Raw genomic sequence first — 20,777 nt, 5'->3', positions numbered from 1 at the left:
TTCTTCCCACGCCTCGAGTTGAAATTACCTAAAATTGTTGCATATGAAATAGCACTCCAACAGTGTACTACAGAAACCTATTGTGCCCTCCAGCTAGGAAACTGATTTATAGTCGCTTTTCGAAATGGTAACAAAAATAGGGTTCCGTCGTTCCATTTTTTAACTAATCTTTTGCATGAAACACTATTCAAACAGAAAGTGCCCCTCAAAGTGTAACGCTTGCACAGATTTTTTTTAACTGCGGTGAACTTTACTGCGTTTTGCAATTACTTTGTTATTTCCAAACTATCATTGCCTGTCGATCTTCTAATTTTGTGAAAGATAGCTCAATTTTGCTAAGGACAAAAATTTTAACAAACGGTTACGGTACGTGTCAGGGAGGATGCTATTTTACTGGTAATGACCTGCACTTCTAAAGAAAGTTGATAGTAAAAGGAAAGATAACTCTGGAAGAACTTAATAGCAGTAATAATTCGTAGCTGTTGTTGTGTTGTTACTTTTCTGTGTCAGTTTGATTGAGTTACAAATCGTCATTTCTTTGATGAGAAATTAGAGTCATACTTTAGTCTGGAAGAGACACATTAGATAAATCTATTCATGTTTCCAAAACCCAATTTGGAGCTTACGTATAGTAATCGAGAGTGTTCAGAAAAGATTGGGACGGGTATTTCGTTGTCGCAGCTTTATTTTCATTCTTTTTCTGTTTACATGACAGTTTTAAAGTCAGAGACCGAAGTGATTTCCTTGAATTATCAGCTTTTTTAAGAGAACTATTCACTGTTATTAAATTGGCTGTAAAACGTTTACATTCATAAGCTAGGTTCGTCCCCCCAAAAAAGTGAGAGGAAGAGCTAATAAAGGTTGCAGAATATGTGGGCATTCGACATTTTTTAATTCGGCATCTTTTTTGAACAGTTGCAGTGAGTACGTGTCTGTGAACATTGCCTTCGAAAATGCATACAATCGCTTCAAATTCAAGCCAGGCAGGCCACTGTAACCATCACATCGCTTTGAAAAGAGTCCATAGAGCCGGAACGGATATGCTGTCTCATTATATTCACCTAGTGACGTGACAGCTGAGAACATGCAGTTTCTGTCCCTCGTGTCTATTTTTTTTATATTTTAAAAAACCTGCTGACGGAGATTAGAGCAGGCTGATCGGTCAGACGTGGAGAAAATGGAAATCTGGGCTATGCACGGTTCACGGAGCTTGCATTGAGGTAGCAAGGTGCAGGGAATGCCAAAACAATCACAACACATCAGCACAGGTTACCACACACAGACACCGACAGAACAGGCCGCGCGACCGAATGCAAACAACACTCTGCCGGTAACTTTGTGCAGAAGACCAGCGAGCCATAACACAAGGGACTGAAACACAAGCATTAGGTACAAATTGGAACACAACGCAAGCTCCGGCATGAATACAACCAAGAAAATCACGCACCGGTAACCTCACACACAGGCAACAGCACAATAAAACATAATACTGAGATCATAACACCATCAACCAGGCACAACAAACAACTCCTGAACAGAACTCTGACAGCGGAATATAACAAAGCAGATAGCTATCATCCAAATACCCCAAAAATAAAGCCATCATAATATAGCACAATCAACAAATGCAACCAAACGTTACATCAAGGAACCAACGCAGGCCGATGCTTTCGAGCCAAAGGCCATTCAATTGGTTACAACACCGCGTGAAGTTATATCAGCAAAGTCATCTCAAGGAATGTCATGTTAAGGAAAAAAACACGACCAACTGAAGTTCTCTCAACAGGACGAAGGTGATCATATTCCCTACAGAAGCAACATCGAGTTTAATTAAATGCATAGCTAATATTTCTCTTATAAGTAAAATTGGCATACTTGGTTAAACAGCCCAATCTTTAGGTAAGGTTTATGTTGCGTTAGATTTTAATTCGAAAGCTGCATGTATTTTTGAATTGGTCTGAAAAGGTTAAAGCTATAGCCGTCTGCATTATCAGCATGATTTTATTTGGTTTAGACAAAAATCTGTAATTGATAAATGCTGACGGAAACTAACATTATAATTTTATTCATCTGATAAATGCCCATCTGTCTGTCTATCTGCCTATTCATCTCATCTACTATCCCATCCTTCCATCCACCCGTCCATCCATCCATCAATCTCCCCATCCATATATAAATATACCTTTGTAAACTGAGGTTGCTTCGTGATTTCAAATGTTTTTTTTGGAAATACTCACAACAAAGGTTGAAGTCATTGCACTTTTAAATGAGCTAACTGCATACACCCTTACCACCGGATTGTATTATTACGTCTATACGCTCCTAAATGTTTTTGTATACATATATTAAATAACATAGTGGATGAAAGAACTTTTAATATTAGATAATATGAATGATTTACGGGAGATTTGCATGCATAGATCTGGTGAATTCTGAAACCCTTTAAACATAACCTCATAGTCTGCTGTGTTCTATTCCATACTGTACACAGTATACACATACACACATATCCATGTCTTGTGCTGCATTACCCTAAATCAATAGTCTACCGTTCCTGTATGTGTCACCCTACCGTCCGTTTCTCAAATTCAGCAAAGTGCCATTGTACAGGAATCATATATATTGAAGAGATAACTTCAGTATTTTGATTACAGGCCATGGCGTGAGATCATATATAAATTAACACATAGAGATTTGAGTGCGCGCCTAAACAACCTCAGGAATTGATACTGCGGTGTGGATTTTTGAGACCAATCGATTTAGTAAACATTTCTGATATAAAATTTACACATACTATGTTTCTATTTAAGTAGGTTCGTACTACATGGTTAGTGGAATACATAATGTGACCGAGCAATTTAACCATTTCAATTCATTTTCACATTCCATACCCTTTTTAATGACAGATTGGTCCAATAAGCTCATGCCAGTGGTACCCGTGTCATCCAAAGCCTGTTAATATAAAAGAAAACAGTTAGGATCATATCACTATTTAAATTGACTTGATATTAAACAGTCATGTATATAAATCAAGTTCAACTGAACTCGACTATCTGTTATTTCCATTTATATTACCTGGTTGAGGGTTTATTATTCTAAGAAAAATTACCAGAGGAAATCAAATTCGCCAGAATTACATATTATCAGAAAATAAGCCGCCCAACATCTGGGACCCAAGCGACGTTTTTTATTATCACGTTGAACACAAATAACAAACTCGTAAACAGAAATATATATTTGATTATAATGTACAACTGTGTAAGCGAATTAAATATATTTTGCCCTAGTAATACACTATATCCGTTCATATGTAACTATGTAACATGTATGCAATGACATACCTATGTATCATGCACTATTCAGTAGGTATGCATCATGTACACATAAGTGCATATGTACGTATGTGTACATAATGCATTCCCACTGTAATAGTGCATGATAAATATGTATGCCATGACCACTTAGATAGAATTGTGCGTGGTATAGTATGCATAAATAAACAGCTTTTGAATGGGAATGACACAAATTAATGTATGCATAAAGTGCCAAACAATTAAACTGTTATTTTAGTATTGTAAAGAACTTCATGTGATATTTCAGACTTTTGTCAACAAAGACTGATCTTTCATTCTAGTTGTGTAAAAAAATGGATTATTGCAGCACTTGTCAGACAATGATCCCTAAGTATATCGGGAAAGGAGCGCGCACCCTTTTCTTGAATTAGTTCTGGAGAAATGCACGCATCTAGAAACTAGAGTTTAGAGATTTCTTTACACTATAATGACCCATTTGGAACAAAGCAGAGCAGCATCTTGTCACATCATTAATTAAACAGTGATCGTGCAACTGCTAAAGCTTATTATGTGTTCTTGTGTTCAGATGCGTGTGATAATCTGACCGTTAGCGTCAAACGGTTCATACCATGCGAAAGGCACGATTATTTTTTAAATTATTAGCTTTTTTCTGATTTGGTTATTTACATCTACATTAGTTAAACAAAATAAGTAATACTAAAGTAGTGATTTGTAACCCTCCGAGTATTTAACTCTTGTATATTCTTCAAATAATCACAGATGTCTCATGTAATTGGTGTATCCACGACTATACGCTTATTGAAATATTGGCAAGTACAACAGGTTTGTTGTTGGGGAATACGTCTTCGTGTACAGCTATTGTCTATATAAACGTAAAACAAGAAATATATAATGTATTCATAATTTTAACTCAAACGTCTGTAATAATCCTTCGAAAGCTGAAAGGATAATGCAAAAGGAAAATTACGCAACATTAGAATGTAAGAACTCCAAAAAGAGAATTGGTTCCTCCTTAACAATCTGAAATATTTTAAGAAAATGCCACATTGCCCTTTTACTAGTCCTTCAACTTTCCTGGCTGGCGTTTCATTTTTACAGAAGTTTGTCTTTATTCCTAAGCCCTACACTAACATCATTTTTTACCCTATGAATTTAATGTTTGCCTACTAGTTATGGTTGGTCTAGGATTTCTAGTATCCAATCTGCAATAATAACCAATCTGCATTAATAACCAATGTTTACATTGGCGCATATAGAAACTAATTATTCTCCTGTATATGCATAAATAGCCGCGCACGCGATTAATTGTTGCAAAAATACTTGAGGGAAACAACTTTTCGGAGAGTGTGGCAATGTCCACGTGCCTCCTAGACACCTGCTGTTGTCTTTCGTAGATATTAGGCAATGGGGCGATAGCGTACAAGGTGAAAAAGGTGTCATGATAGTGAATACAAAGTAGTTTGAGTCACTACAATTCACCGGAATTCGGTCCTTGCAACAGAATTTCGCATTCTCTGGTGCATGAAGGCCCAGTGTTCGGTGTAAAGCTTTTTATGATGTAGATAGTTCCGTTTTTTATATTAACATTTAGCCTGTTGAAACGTGCAACGCCGTACATGTGTCCAATAAATAATCTTATATAATTTAAGATGTGCGTGTTTCTTTCTATTTGGCCAATAATTTAGGAAACATAGTTTGAGATGAGCTACAGAGCAAATCGCTTCAACAGAATGTTAAGAAGTTTGTGTAGCTAATGAGAAAGGTCTACTTTGATTTTCTATCTAATTATCACCGCCTGCTGGGTTTTTGTAGAGGATATTCACGCAGCATGTTGGCAGTTAATAGTCACAGAGAGAATCATAAAGATTTAATTAGAAATGCATGCGGAAATGAGGGAAAAACAACTCACACTTTTAATTACCAGACTCTTTGCTTTAAAGGGATGCGAACAGCGGGATTTTAACAAATTGCGAAAGGAAACGCGTGCACGTTTACAAACAGTTTACTGAACATATCTCCCTTGCATTTCGCCTAATTTTTAATTTTTATTGTTTGCTTTCCCTTACACGCAGTGCCTGCAGTGGCGCGGCCTCTAATTACTCGCTCTCAAATTAAAAGAACGGGATTTGAATTCTCGAAGCCAAAGCGTCCGATTCCTAACAGTCGGTGTGTTAATGTCTGATGTCTACAATTAACCAGACTCTGATGTGGGTACACTTATGTCCGATTTAGATGCAGGGTCGTCAGTAACCACATGGTGGGGGGTGGGAGGAAATATCTTCATGAATTTACTACAGTGCTTTCGGGCGACAGATACTGTCATTTTGACACATTTCAATAGCGATTTAGAAACTGCACCCTCCCCCCCAGAAAACTTCGGGAATTTTAGGGCGTCGTTTATACGTGTCTGCCGTGTTGCAAAGCGTTTTGTGTATTTTATCAAATCCGCAGGTTACTCGATAGAGTAGGTGTCCATTTTATTAAAACAAAATTATGTGGCACATTGTATCCACTCATCTTAACTGAAACAAACAGCTGTCCAGATGAAACAGTTGGCAATGTTTACAGCCTAGGTTACACGCAGGCAGGTACAATCACACATTGCATAAGTGTCGCCTGGGTTTCACTTTGCCCGCGAATAAAATTAATGTTATATTTACTGATTACTTTGGACCGGCAGGTATTTGAAATATACATTAAACACAATATCGATAAATCGCTCAGAAACTCACTATTATTTAATCCTCACTTTTTGTTGTGTCAATATCCCTGGTAAATAAATAGAGTCTGGTAAGGAGGTTATTCACTGAACTGCCTGAGATCATAAAGGGATAATTGTATGTCGTTGGTTTACAAAGTTTAACGAAAGCAAATTCAAAATACCGACAACATTTGTCAGCCTCCAGCAAAAACTTCTTATTTTGTTAAAGTTCATTTCCCTCTGCTCTTATTAAAAACTGACGTTGACCCTTTAAGAGCTATCATGGTGCTTATCTTAAGTGGATGTTATCCTTCTTGTCATTTTAAAATCGAAATAATACTTATACTCTTCCTGTGTTTTAAAAAAAACTGTTTGATTCTCTTGATCATTGATAAAAGCATCTAATCTGTTCCAATAGAAATTTGATATTGAGAGGAAAAGGATGATTATCAGAAAAGACAGTTTGTTAAATTAGAACGGACTTAATCTTAAAGGCGAAATATGTCTTTAGAGATCATCGTAAATGGACCAAGTAAACATCAATCACTTTACTCCTGGTTTTCTCCCTCCTGGGTAACAATCCATTCACCGAATTACGATTAATTCTGACATACTTTAGTGTTGTTTTCATTTTCAATTAACCAAATACTCTGAAGTTAAAGGTAGTGAAAAGTAGTTGGTGTAAATCGCTCTAATCTACACATCTTAACTTTACGAACTAATGCCGCCGCCCTTGTCCTATGGACTTTTAAAAATCGGTGTTTACAGCAATATACATATTTGTGTTGTTTGGAAGAGATGAGCGTGGTATTCCGTTAGGTTATTGTCTTCCATGCCGTCGAGCCTCCGCAAATAAAAACACGAAAACGGATCATTGGTTCCGGTAAGAAACCAAATAAGGAACGTGTAAAACTTTGTTAAAGAAAGCAAAAATCAGAGGGTCGTTGAGCGTTTGTTTCTTGATTTCATTTTACTTTTTTCCATGATGCCTTGATAATAGAAACGAAAACTTTGACAGTGTTCCAGTAACCCACATAAACCCTGCCACTCACACGTTTCGGCCCATTCCGCCTATGGTTACTGTGGGCCTTTGGAGATGTTTGAGGTACACGTTTTTTTTTCCTCTCCCCTAAATTCTTGGCGTTTCTGAGCTCTTTGCCTGCTAAAAGAGGCCACAATAACAAACAGGCGAACAACCAATGTAATCAACACAGCAAAACGACCAGAAACGTCATTTATACTCCAGTTGTTCACGTTATTTACGGATGAGGGTCGAGTACATTGCATTTTCGTGGAATAAAATGTATTACCCTGTATAGGTGAATTGTTTAGTGGTGAACAGTTTTCATCTGGATTTAGAATGCATAAAATAAAACAAAAGTATTAAGGATTTAACTGCATGTGGAAAAGGCCCGAAGCGATCATTAAAGCATGTTTTCATTTTCAAAAGGATAAGATTGGTTATAATAGTCAGTCATATGGGATTTCCCAGTTGCAATTTCCGACTATACTTTTTAAATGTAAAACTGAGTTTAGATTAACGAAACGCAAACTAATTATTTAAAACTTCTTGTTCCGTTTAAATATTACGCATCCCCATTTCCAATATGTCAGGCGAAAAATCCATACCATTATCATTTAAATGCCATCGATTATGTTGGTTGAAATGTGTTAATAATTACTCTCTCGCCATGCTCCTAAACGTTCAATATGGCTTGTGTATTGATAATATTTTTAAATAACATCAGCTCTGTTTTACGATGTGTCGTCAAATAATATTAAACTGGGATCTGAATCGAAAAGTGAATGGATAGATTAGAGGTGCAATTAAGCATTTGTGCCAAAATAAACATAATTCAAGAAATCTCATTTTGCACCAGATGCCTTGACTTTAATTTGTCAAAAGAGCAAGAAAAGTAGCAGAGAGTTCAAAGGAAAAGTGTGATGAAGGTGGCGTGAATTGCGTAAATATTCATTAACATTCTAGACTTCAGATTTCTCATTTTTATAAGCAGATGCATGCACAAAGAAGACCGCGAAGCCTGCGCTTGAACAATACAACGGGCATTCCTGGCGGTATCAGCTGCACTACAGTATTTTGATATTGGCGGGGACTGTGTGTTGATATTTTTCAACTCCGCAATTCCTAACATACTCGAACAATTGGCTTCCATAATTACCAAAAATACTCTCCCTTTCATTTGAAGCGATCTTAGTGATCGCAAATATCGAACGCAACACCAAACACGCCATGTTTTCTATAGAGTCTATCCGTGCTATTTAATTTTGCAATATTGTATCCGATAAATGAACCCTGGTTCAGAAACCTCACCGTCAGTATAATTGAGACTTTTCTAATTCAATGAAAGCGGCCGGCCCTCTTAGTGACTATTTTAAAAGGCAGTGGCACTGAATTAGGCAGAACGTCTAAAGTTTCGCAGATAAAAAGGTGTCTAGCAATTCTCATTTATATTAAACATGTTGCTGAATCTTAATCTGTTAGATTTTGAGAACTGGTTGCCCAATTTATACTCCCCTACTTGGAGTTAACGTTTCAAGGTGGCACGGAAGTTATTAGAGTTACAGTTCCTTATAGCGGATGAACTGTTATGGTAATTGCCTGTTACATATCCACTTCGGATCCATTCTGTCCTATAGAACAAGTGTTTAATTCAACTGAACATATCGAAGGTGAACTGCCATTCTATTCACGCCGGCTGCACCCGCACGGGCCATTTCTGTAATAATGAATGCAATTTTACTGCAAATGAATGCTTAGGAGATGGATCGACTTTGGCACCACGGTAAATTATATTACTGATGCTGTGAAGTTCAGTGCTTATACAACAGAATATCACCTTAGATTCAAAAAGAATCACATTAAAATGTTGATGACAGATATGTGTACATGTATCATTGTGGCATTGTCCCTGATTAAATTTATGGCTGACGCTATTAGTCCTGAAGTGAAATCGCAAAACAATATTATAACTATAGAAAGCGTACTGAGACGTTAATATAGTCCCATCCTGCATGCATAATTTTAGATTTGCAAAAAATATAGTTATGACAAATTACGTGCGCCTATCATAATAATGCAGTTAATGAATAAATGCATGGTTAAATGGTAATCGTTCTGTAGTTAAAACATACAGCTACAAGCCTCCTCGTACTTATGTAGTCCCCTGCTGAAACGCTTACTCGAACACGCGTAAACAATAATGTTACGGAGAAGACAGCAATACAATAAGTGATCTTCATAGACCGTGGTTCGAAGCTATCAATAAATCTACATCACCGCCTCATTCGTTCAGACAGTAGCAGCTACCAAGTGAATGAGCTATAGAAGGACAGATGTCCAAAACGACCTGAAATTTGTCCCCTGTGAACATTTGGAAGTGATCATATTCTTTTTGCATAAATCAACCTGGCATTTAGCATACTCCATTCTTCTTGCCACTTCATCTTACTAAAAATGACTCAGTAACAATAGAAACAAACGCGATATATTTCTAACTTGTACTGGTCACCGAGAATAGGGTAGCGGCCAAGACAGTCACAATTTGCAGCTTTAAGCACTTTGTAAAGTAATGTTGTCATAGTGTCGTTATTTACGTTTTAGTTAAGTGAAATAAATTTATCTTCCGTGAAGGGGAAGAATGTGTTTTTCCGGTAAATTGTCACAAAACTGAATGCCCCCAAAATTAATGTCTGGAGGATTTAATAAAAAGGTCGGGGCACTAAAGTTACAAACGAAACGCACGCACGTTGTGCCTGAACACCAGACTGATCCAAAATCAAACATTCAAGCTAATTCAAAGATTTGTAAAGTGTTGCCGCGATTACATTATATTGTATTGTTCTGCAGTAAACTATGGTTTTAGTCAACAAATATGAACACGCAATGGTTGATTTTTTTTAAAAAGATATACATACATAATAACCAATTGTGAATTGAGAATTAAAAGTGCACAGTATCCTTTTAGTTTTAATCTTGTCTAAATGTTCCAAGGCGCTCCAAATATATTCGTTATAAAGAAAGCGGAATTGCAGACCACAGCGGCCATCTTTGTTTATGGGCAACTACATGTTTTTCAAACAAACTATGATTCATTTTAAGAGGTTTTTTTAATGAATGGGGAATAATTCAAGTTTCAATTGTTTAGAATGTTATTTCCCAACTCAGGTAGGTCAATAATGCTTGTACCAATCTCCAAAATCTTAGTAACTTTTCATACAAGAAGACAACCATTGAGCAAGTACGACACATTAACAGGACTCAGTACTCAATACATAGCTTTTCACGGGTTAGATAATAATTTCAAGGTCATTAAAGTAACAATTTTCAGACTGTTATCTTATATACTCTCCATAATTCCCAAATTCCACATATGCACACACATAGAGTATTGCAAATGAATTAATATCTGTTTAGTCAAAAGTGGTATAAGATAATTTATTGTTACAACGATCAACTAGACAGTACTGTTTCCTGAATGCTATCCCGAATTGCTACTAAACTAGAGGAAGTCCAGTAGTTCATACCTTGTGTGATCAGTGAACGCCCCCTCTTTTCCACACCCACTTCCCATTATACGTTTGTAGGAACTTTGCAATCTTCTAATTTCACACAGGCTCTAATTCTGCATTTGATCTGATCTCATCTAACTGTACAATTACTATTTTATTATTACATTTATTTACTACGAAATTGATTCAACAAAATAAATCGAGATAACAATACAAATGGATTAGATGCACTAAATCGTTTTATTGCAGTTAAATGCACATCAGAAAATGGTGTTATGGAACACCATCATTCATATTCCAATATGATTTCCTCTCTGGGGGCTAGTTCTGATAAGCGAAGACAATTTTGTGGCCGACAGTATTTATTTAACAGAAACCTGTTCTGTACTAATGGTAGAGGGAACTATATGTATGAACTGCAGTGTAGACTGTAAAGAGAGCGTTAATAATTTGCACCTCACACTGGGTTCTAGGGGCAGCTCTCCTAATCGAGTGAGACTTACTCTGGAATATATCAATGATATTGGCCCTTACAATAATTTGACGACCTAAAGTAGTACCAATCAATCTTTTCTTGTAGAGGTTCAATCAAGAAGAGTTTATAGTTTCAGTCACTGTTATAGTGAACAGTGTGTTGTACCTCTTCAAGATATAAGTCAATAATTTGGCATTCTGACTCATTATGTCAGTATATGCAATGGAAAAGAAGTTGCACGTAAAAGACGGTAAAATGTTTGAAGTGCTATGGTAATATTAGTCTATAAATCGCACCTTTCTATCCACACAACTGACGTGCAACTCTCATAATGCATTGGGCAACTTTGCAATAGAATCGACATTAAAAACTAGAATGCAATTTCAATATTGTAGACTCACCTGGATATCTTCCATTCCATGATGGCTGATACTATGCAGAGACAGGCTGTCTCCCATCCCCGAATCGAGTCCATGAGCCGAGTGAACGAGCACGTCTGGCCGCCGCACGCCGGGGTAATCCCGGCGAGGGTCGAGCCCTGTGATCTGGGGCAGAACCCGGGGCTGGTGTAGAAGGCTGGGCTCGGCACCCACGTCTTGCCGCTGCCTTTGCTGCCAGGGATGCTGCTGGGGTTGGTGCAGGGCATTCAGGGAGTAGGGGTCGTTGACATGTGTATAAGGATCCTGGCTCTGGTGGTAAGGGAGAGGTTGGTAAGGAGGAGGGAAATAAGGTGGCTGGAAGTCCGATGTCGGGGTGTGAGAGAGCGGAGGAGCCGTTGAGTAGTGTCCCTGGGAGACCGACCCGAGTTGGGACAGCCTCGAACTGTGGCTGTTAACTCCATCGTGCCGGTCCTGTAATGAAGAAATAACAGGACTTAGTTGAAATATTATTTAATTAGATGTATTTATGATGCATTCTATATTCACGAATATAAAGAGCATATAACGTGTAAAACGAAGATGAAAGGGAACAATAAACGGTGTTTCAAAAAAACGCTGTTAAATTATTGTCTAATTATTTAACAAAGGCAGCAGAATGATACAAAGTAATGTGATCAAAACAGGAAAACGTTGGAGAGTAAAGGTAGTATAAGTAAGGCGCAAGTAAAACGCATTAAAATGTTAAAAAATAGTAACAGAATAATAAACGTAAACTGTAATATTGAGGGACAAAATAAGCTTGGAACAAGCGTCAGCAGAATCTTAAAATGTCGCTTCATTTTAGGTCTCCAGTCTTAGGTACCCTTTAAAATATGTTTAACAGGGGCTGTACATTTAACATAAGAACAGTGAGTCTGATCTGGTAAGTTATGAACTCGAATCATAGTAAATATTAATTCCAAACAAATGTTTCAAAATAAATATGAAAATGTCAGGCGTCGCATAAACAAATGTGTGGCTAACCCATACACGGTTTAATGGGAAGGAGGAGGAGAAGAAGCTTTAACATACACCTTTACTTTTTATATTTCAAATAATATGAAATAATGTGAAATATGAGCCCCCCTCCCCCCCATACACACACACATATATAAGTTCAGACAGGAAGCAAAATAAAGAAACGAGCAGACGTTTGCACACGCCGATTGTTAAAAAGAAAAGAAATATAAGACAAGGTGGCAACGAAAATGCTAAATAAAGAAAAACTGATGAAGTTGGACAATACAACTGTATCCGGAAAGTCGCCTCGTTTATAACAAAAACAGTCAGAGTTGGGAGCGGAATGTCAAGTAAACTAAATAACATCTTTAACTAAAATTGAAACTCAAATCGCCAAAAGCTATGGAGCGCAGTTGAAAGTTTTAGCCCAGTGACGCGTCCATCTAAACCCGATTAGATAACAATACAAACAAGCGAGAAAGAGCCTGCAATTATGGACTAAATTACAAAGCCACCGGCGTTTGGGGCGAAATGGGATTGTGTCGAGCACTGATCCAACTCACCATGGCTGTGTAAGTGTGGACTAACATCTGTAGTAAATCTGATCACAGACCATCAACCAGAAGGGGAGAGAGACTGCAGGGAGAGACGCTCGATAGCCTGAAGTATCTCCAACACTATATCCATCAAAATTGGTCAAAAAGAGGACAAATGCTGTATATTTTTTATCTCCAGCTTCACAACCAGTGCTCCCCTCTCCAAGGCAAGGTGCTGACTGTTCACATCCCTCTCTGCCACTCTACACCGCCTCATAATAATTGATATTCATGACTATTAATATTACACGAATACTTAAAGGAAGAATGGTGGCAAATCGAGCGTGAAGCAGCCAGCGAGCGCTCCCTTACTATTGTAAATGACGTTCATTCAGACGAGAATTACTAGATGTAATCAGACAAGGGGGTTGGCAGCACTGTGGCCAGACTTTTGGACAAAAAAAGTTTTGTAGAAAAATAGCCAGACAACCAAAAGATCGTAGTCAAACAGTCCAGTCAGATCAGCAAATGGGCTGTCTTAAAGGAACAGCAACCTTGGCTTGCCTTTGTTCCGTTTAAAAGTCTAGGTGCCCAGCGTCCTCTTTAACATAGCCCAACCTTCCAGAACGGTTACACGTAGACGCTTTCTATAGCCATACACGCTACAAAGTTTAGTCTTGCCTTTGTTTTTGCTTATGTTTTCTACGCTTCCATATAGAGCTAACAACCAACAGCGGAATTTTACAATACCCTTGTTTACTTAACTTTTTTTGGAACCGAATTTCGTTAGCAGCTTCAAAAGGCGCACAAAGCTGCACTTATTTGATAGGGCAACGCTTTCGGAGCAATAGTACGGTGTTTCTTCACTTCTAAAAACTTTTAGCTCCAAATATTATAAAGTGAATTTCAAGGAACACGCAAGCGCACAGCCTGGTTAATATTGTTATTCTCATGAAAGAGTAGTCACAATTTAAAGTCAACTCAGTTAACCTCCTAACTGTGTTAAAACTAATGCACAGTGTCATAGAATTGTATCCCTGATAAGATCGAATCCACCTTGTCCCTCTGGCAACATGAAGTTGATCTTATCAGAGATCCGTTGAAAATGAACTACTTCTTGCATCTTTAATTTTACACAGTATCTGTCACGTGGTATTGCCAGAAAAAAAAGAGAAAAGCAATTGGATTAAACAAAAACAATTTCGTATTTTGATAGATTATAAATAGTAGTGTCTGCCGCCATCCTCCTTTTAATAAGAGCAAAATATTAGAAATTCGCGCGCGTTTCAGTATAAAGTAAAGTACATGGAACCCGACAGAATCATCACAAATGTATGAGTGGGAGTCGTCAGACATTTTACAAATTGCATTTGGAAGAATCAACCACCAAAAGCTTTCTTTGTTATCACAGCCCGTGCTCGAAGGCGTTGCAAATCCAGTCCTCTCGGTCCCCAACGTTATCTCACTTCTTTTTTTTATAAAGTCCCCCTTTCCTGCCGCCAGCTGTAAAACATTTACAAGGGTTTCTGTAAAGACCCTTGAAGTTTACAGAGCTGGTGCAAGCCAGAGGGGGCTAGTTTTGGGTGTTTTGGAGGATGCGTGATACTTGTTCCGGGTTATTGTCCAACCCGTTCGACTGGCTTGTCCGGCCCTTCTGTTTAAAAATTCAATTCCTTCTCCTCACATCAACCTCCTCGATTTGTTCCTGGAATCCCACCATATTTTCATGACCACCTTAAAAAGTTCAAAATGTTCCATTGACAGGAATACAAAATGGTTGGAAAATGTTCTCAATGAACAGGCTCCCCCCACCGTGTGTACCCAAATCCATTGTATTCACTCACTAACCGCGGGTGTGAGACAGTTCGGATAAATGAATATTTTTATTCGTGTTTTAAACTCGGGGTTTTTCATTCAAGTTTTGGGTAATGAGAGCCCAAGGTGGATTCTACATTACAACTGAATCAAGCGCAGTAATTTAATAACAACATGACCAGCGCAAATGATATCTAAAGATAAGTTACAATTTGGATAAATTAAGTTATTGGCTGAAGATAAAAGTATATTGTGCTTATAAATATACGGAACACAGGCTCACGCGTATGCGTTAATTTAAACTCAAGGGTAAGCTATTTAAATGTATTTGTCTATCAAAGTATATATGAATCATTAAACAGTTTTGACATTTTAACAGTGTGGCATTAAACAAATCATGAAATATGGTCTAATACATACCCTTGATAATTAAAAAGTTTTGTCTTAAGAAAAATACACAAGTCTATTTGGTTAAAAAAACAGTAGCGTAAAGCAGTTCTATGTACACCGCTGTTTAAAAATTACGGTTAATTGCACTTCAATGATGCTGCACAGATTTGATCAGAAATTGACAGCGTTTTCTAATAAACGAATGAAAAACAAACAGCGGTAAAGTTAAATTGACTTATACTGGCTTGTATTGAAATTCTGTCGCAAATGCTTCGGATTTTGCCAGCTTGCGGTTGATAATTAGCCTGACGAGAGCCTTGAGAGCGGAGACATTTGTGGCTCTATAGAGGGCGGCTACCCGCGGGGCTGCTCTAAAGGGTCCGTAAGCAGCACGTTGGCACCAATTCATCAGCCTGTTTACTCTCTTCCATAAGCCATTTTCTGAGCTCTTTGTGTATTGTTATGCTAGTCACTTAATTCAACAAACCACTCCGGGAACACATCATGAAACCTTTTCAAACGCGTGCTATTTGCCTTAACTTTTATGTAGTGTAAGCTCTTTATAAAACCAGTTACCCTTTTCCGTTTCTCCCTCACCAATGACAATTTTTTTGACTGCTAGTTCCAAGCAAAATACACCGCTGACATAATTTATCTCCAATCTCCCTTCATTTCACATTTATGGCTGCATTCATGTACACACACATATAGATATGACACTCACTTTCTCTCATTCTTCCCATAAATTAAAGTGTGCTAACGTGTAAAGTGTGAGCTACAACTGTTTTTTTTAAATATTAACCGGCTTCCAGAATTACTCGCTTACAGAACCTGACCTCTCGCAATTTCTAGCCTGACACCGTCTCACTCCATCGGCTGCGGGCAACAGGATTGAACACACACGACCTCCGAAACTGTCTCTAAAAATACACTTTATAATTTGGAAGCAATTACATTATCATAAGCAAACGGCTCGAGACCGGAACATAACCATCATTTCCAAGTTGGCTTTCCAATAGCAATCTAGGCGCGTACAACTAAACAGACTGCCTATAAAATCGTCACCTTAACGAAAACCGCTCAAATATCTCCTATCGCCGGTTCACAAACAGGACACAACAAATATAACACGTTTTCCTCCTCCTCCCTTATTTTGTATGTTCCGAACATACAGACATTGTCTATGCATCAGAAGTGAATCTGACATTTCCGAGAGAGGCAAAAATCTATCTAAACCCATTAATGATATTAAATGCCTCATACGGTAAATGCAGCAAATTGTAGTACTTTTGTTAGAACAATCAACACGGGACTCTCAAACGCCATTCAATTTGTCCTAAGTACGAAAAACAAAACAATCCCCGTGGTTGCTCACCTCGTAGATGTCCTCGTATTTGACATTTTCCACAAGTTTCCAGAGCATGTTTGCAGTCTGGTCTTTAGAAGATGAGTGCATTCATGTGAAGAGCAGCTGTCTGCTTTCTCTCTCTCTCGCTCTCTCTCTCCCTCTCCTTCCTCGCTCTCTAATGATCGACTTAATTGGAAAAAAGGGGAGCCCAATCCGAGTCGAATTCCTACAGCACACTATACGGTGACACTACCGCCTCTGCCCCCAAACAGGCGCATTTACTAACTCAATAGTAACATCCAAAGTTTAGCCCTAATCCTAAACAACAAACTAAAGATAAGGGATTTACTTGTAATGAAAAGCCCATCAATGCGGTGGATTTAAAATCCTGTTACTGTCTGTATGGGGTGTAAAACGTAAAATCAGTCTGTCTGTCTGTCTAGTTTTCTATCTATTTATATGTCTATCTATCTGAAACATTTAGAGATAGAATATATGCATGTAGAGTGCAATAAGAGGGCACACCTCCGCCTGCCTCTCCATCAATCTATCTCTCCCATTGGATGCACAACATCTCAGTAAAACTTACAACTGTAGTGTATTGAATGCTTTAGTTCGTTGTGTTCGACCCAACTCTTCCCTACTTTAGAAGGATATAGCGACGTAAAATTAAATATGACCCTTAAGCAAAGACATTTAGTAAAATCAAGCATTCCTTTTTCTAAATGAATTGAATCAATTTTGTGTTTTTATATTCTTGATTCCAGAACAATTCTCCACCTACCAGTCATTTTGTTACTTAATGAAGAAATAAATAGATTTTTAAAGTAGATAACTTATTTGAAGTTCCCCTTTTAACACACTTTGTCCACAGTTATAGCTTTCATATCAAATGGCCATAGTTGTAACGATCTGGAATGAGAGCAGTTTTTCTGGGGTTGATTTATCAAATATCAATTTCATGTTAACGAGTTACATCGAGATCGAGAATGAATAATCCTTATAGTTTCTCAACGGTATAATAATACACTACCGTTTCTGAAACAACCGATAAACACGTACACGCACAATGTTGTAAGTTTGCGATTTGTGTTTGTAACTTTTCAAGGACGAAATGACAATACAACGGGAATCTATACTGTCAACACAAATGCATCGTTTTTATACGGGTTGGCAATAACTCTCAGATTCGCCTCTGGTTAATATTACAGCGAGTTGCGTGCTTACATTTCCCCACTGAGTTCGAAAAACACTGATGCCTTTTTATATTTATTGGTGGTTACACAAGCATAAAATAAAAGTTCAAATGAGGTAAATATATATATTTTTTAACTAGCATTATTTTACTATCTCTATTTCTACACAGAACAGATACAACGTAAACACGGCCAATATAGTTTAATATTTAATTGCATACGTTCTTCCTATGTAGTCATACTAAATACTTCTTCATACTAAATATACGTCGCACATAGATATATATCTAGACAAATATAGAAGAAACAGATGGCCGTAAGTAGCTACAAGATATGCGGATACACGATAAGCATACTTTAATTGCCAACCGTGTGAAGTTGTGACTCTCTTTCCCTTAGATTATTATAGATAGACGGAGATAGGCTGATAACATATAGATAGATTGAGCCAGAGGAAATATAGATGGGTGGGTGATAGATAGATAAATAGATATAATGAGTCAGATCGGTAGGACAACTATTACGAAATAAAACGCTATTAGTGCAAATCTTTTGGAGGACGTACATACGGCACAATGTTTCCAAAATCAGCAACATGAGAAACGAAGTTTCACGAGCTGCAAGATTTGGAAACATTTATAGTTGCCAAAGCTAATTCATAAGTTAAAACAAATTGTACCGAAACTCAATTTGATTGATTGGCTATGGCTGGGTTGCGATCATTTAATGATGAAATGATTTTACAGGAGCCGGGAAGGGTGTGCGAGGCCTGGGGTTATGCCCAGTTCCACCGCTCCATCAATAAACCCAACAGCTGCTTCTATCAGCTGATCTTTTCGCACAAAAGAGCGTTCAAATTGAATTGCACGTTATTATGAAAGTAACCAAGCTATTGCCTACATCAATAATGTCAATAACAGGTATGTTTCTTTGTAACAGAGAATATCTAATATACCGAAATACGGTAATTCCAACTCCAGGTTACGCCACAAAATAATTCAACCAGGACCTGAGCACCAGAGATGGTCTTACAGTTCTTTATACAAACGGATGGAACTCTTATGCTGGTTTTTATGTTTACGATTAATACTATAAATTGTATTAAAGTGAATAATGCAATATATATATAATATGGCAATGTATGAATATTAACAGATTTATTTTAATTCTTGATGTGTGTTTGTAGAATTCGGTCCTACTGTTAAATTAAACTGGTATGTAATACACTTTCATTTTCAATGTCCCTAATTTGTATTTAATCCAAGGAGTTTCATGAAAAATCTTCCCCAAATTTCTGCTTTGCACTACTTGTCCTTCTCTTTCTGCCTCCCGGAATGGAACCTTTAGAAATTGTGAACTGCTTTTGATTTTGTGGCGGAATAAAACGGAAACTCTGTTAACGCAACTTTTGCATAGTCGAACGATGAAGCACGATTGAAAAAGCTTTAAGGGGCGATTCCGACTTTGCAATGAGCTGACACAACGGACCATACGATTATATGTAGTTGTTCTGCCCTCTGTCGGATATGGAGTGTAAACTCCACAGACAGGTAGCAAAGCATTTCTGTAGTCATTACATAAATATTAAAGACAATTTCACTGTCCTCCCCCCGTGGGAAAATAAATAAAACTAAGCTACAAATACCAATTCGAACATATTTTGATCTTTTCCTTTTTCAATCGACATTTTAATTGTTAACAGTGGGACGATATGGCCCTCTCGCCTTTAATGTATTCCACGTACCCTGTGGAAATATTGACGTGTTTCAATGTGTTTCTAATTTGTGTTGTTTAAACAGAGATTATTAAAATGCTTCAGCTGGTAATATTAACAAGAGGTTAACATAATTGGCCTCCGAACATAGAAGGAGATCAGTCATTAATATTATTTATATAAACACTCAGAGTTACCGATAGGGATCTACCGTGCATTTGAGTAACTGCTGAATTTCTGTGACATGTATCAGCATACTATTCTTATTTCCACTGGACAATCACCACAGATGGCACAATAAACATAAATGTCATTATTAGAATTTGATATGTCTGGAATTGTTTTATTCAATCTTTCAGAAATAGGTGACTAAATGAGGGAGTTTTTGTAAACCAAGACGGCTCATGCGCACCTGATGTATTATTTACTCCTCTAAGGAAAGCTGGGCTGAAGGACTGGTTGTAATATAACTAGAAGATCCTTATTGTCTGCTATTAAATTCAATTTTATAAGCTGCATTAAATCATTTTTTTACAGGTGTCCACAAAAAATATCAATTTAGGAAAGGGAAACCGCAAACGCAAACACAATATTCACAATCGTATTATTTTGATGACTCGTATTATTTAAACTACTTGTTAAACTGTCTTTTCCCTCAAGGCATACACGTTTTAAGTCAATTAATATATTCAAAAATAGCCACTCTGTGTATTAGGACTAAAGTGTACAAGGAGCTTCAATTACTATTCCCAGTTACAATGTGGGACAAACACCAACTCAGCTTATCTATTATGTCTGGATTTTCCAAACCCTATTGTGTTCATAATTTGCACGTTTAGTCGGAATGCAGATTTGTATTTTTCACCTGTACTTTTCTTTAATTAAATTGTCTCGGATCCGAGCAGTTAACTACATTTTCCTTTCACGCGGCATCAAACAAACTTAACCAACTTTAACAAGCACTAAGGGTTAATTCACATATTTATTCACAATAGCGCCATCGTGTGGAGTTTATGTAGAAACACAAGATAAAACGTTCATCTATGTTTCTTCTGCATTTTAAAATGAATTGACCTGAATCTACCTATGACATTATTCAATTCATATCGTTTTAATATAATTAACAAAATAATCCAAGCAAATCATCTTTCTTTTTAGTACAGTTGTAAATTTTATATTGCTTCAAAATGGTTTCAGCTTGGCAGTGATACAAAAACAAAACATAATTGTAACCAAACCAGCGTCAGTTTGGCGTTTGCACTGCCTGTGAGACCACCTCACAGCCAATGCAAAATGATGTTTTCTCAAGCCATTAGTTTTACACTTGTCCTAATTGAAGTGCAACCAGTGGAAATCAAACTTTGAAATTCTAAAACTAA

At 37.3% G+C, this 20,777-nt stretch overlaps 1 protein-coding gene across 1 annotated transcript in view; it reads right to left on the bottom strand.

Moving 5' to 3' along the window:
- tfap2b (transcription factor AP-2 beta) overlaps positions 1-13,162 on the bottom strand; it is a 38,860-nt gene extending 25,698 nt beyond the window's left edge. The window contains exons 1-3 of the mRNA XM_067984788.1: positions 12,963-13,162; positions 11,422-11,871; positions 2,892-2,952 (exon numbers count right to left, since the gene is read on the bottom strand). Coding sequence (XP_067840889.1) covers positions 2,892-2,952; positions 11,422-11,871; positions 12,963-12,989 — 538 coding nt within the window. The 5' untranslated portion in view covers positions 12,990-13,162. The remainder of the gene's footprint in view (positions 1-2,891; positions 2,953-11,421; positions 11,872-12,962) is intronic.
- Positions 13,163-20,777: the final 7,615 nt, after the last annotated feature.

The sequence above is a fragment of the Heptranchias perlo genome, chromosome 5, assembly GCF_035084215.1.
Source record: "Heptranchias perlo isolate sHepPer1 chromosome 5, sHepPer1.hap1, whole genome shotgun sequence".
NCBI classification, from domain to species: Eukaryota; Metazoa; Chordata; class Chondrichthyes; order Hexanchiformes; family Hexanchidae; genus Heptranchias; species Heptranchias perlo.
Note: the sequence above shows the minus strand (reverse complement) of the source record. Positions and strands in the feature narration are given on the sequence as shown.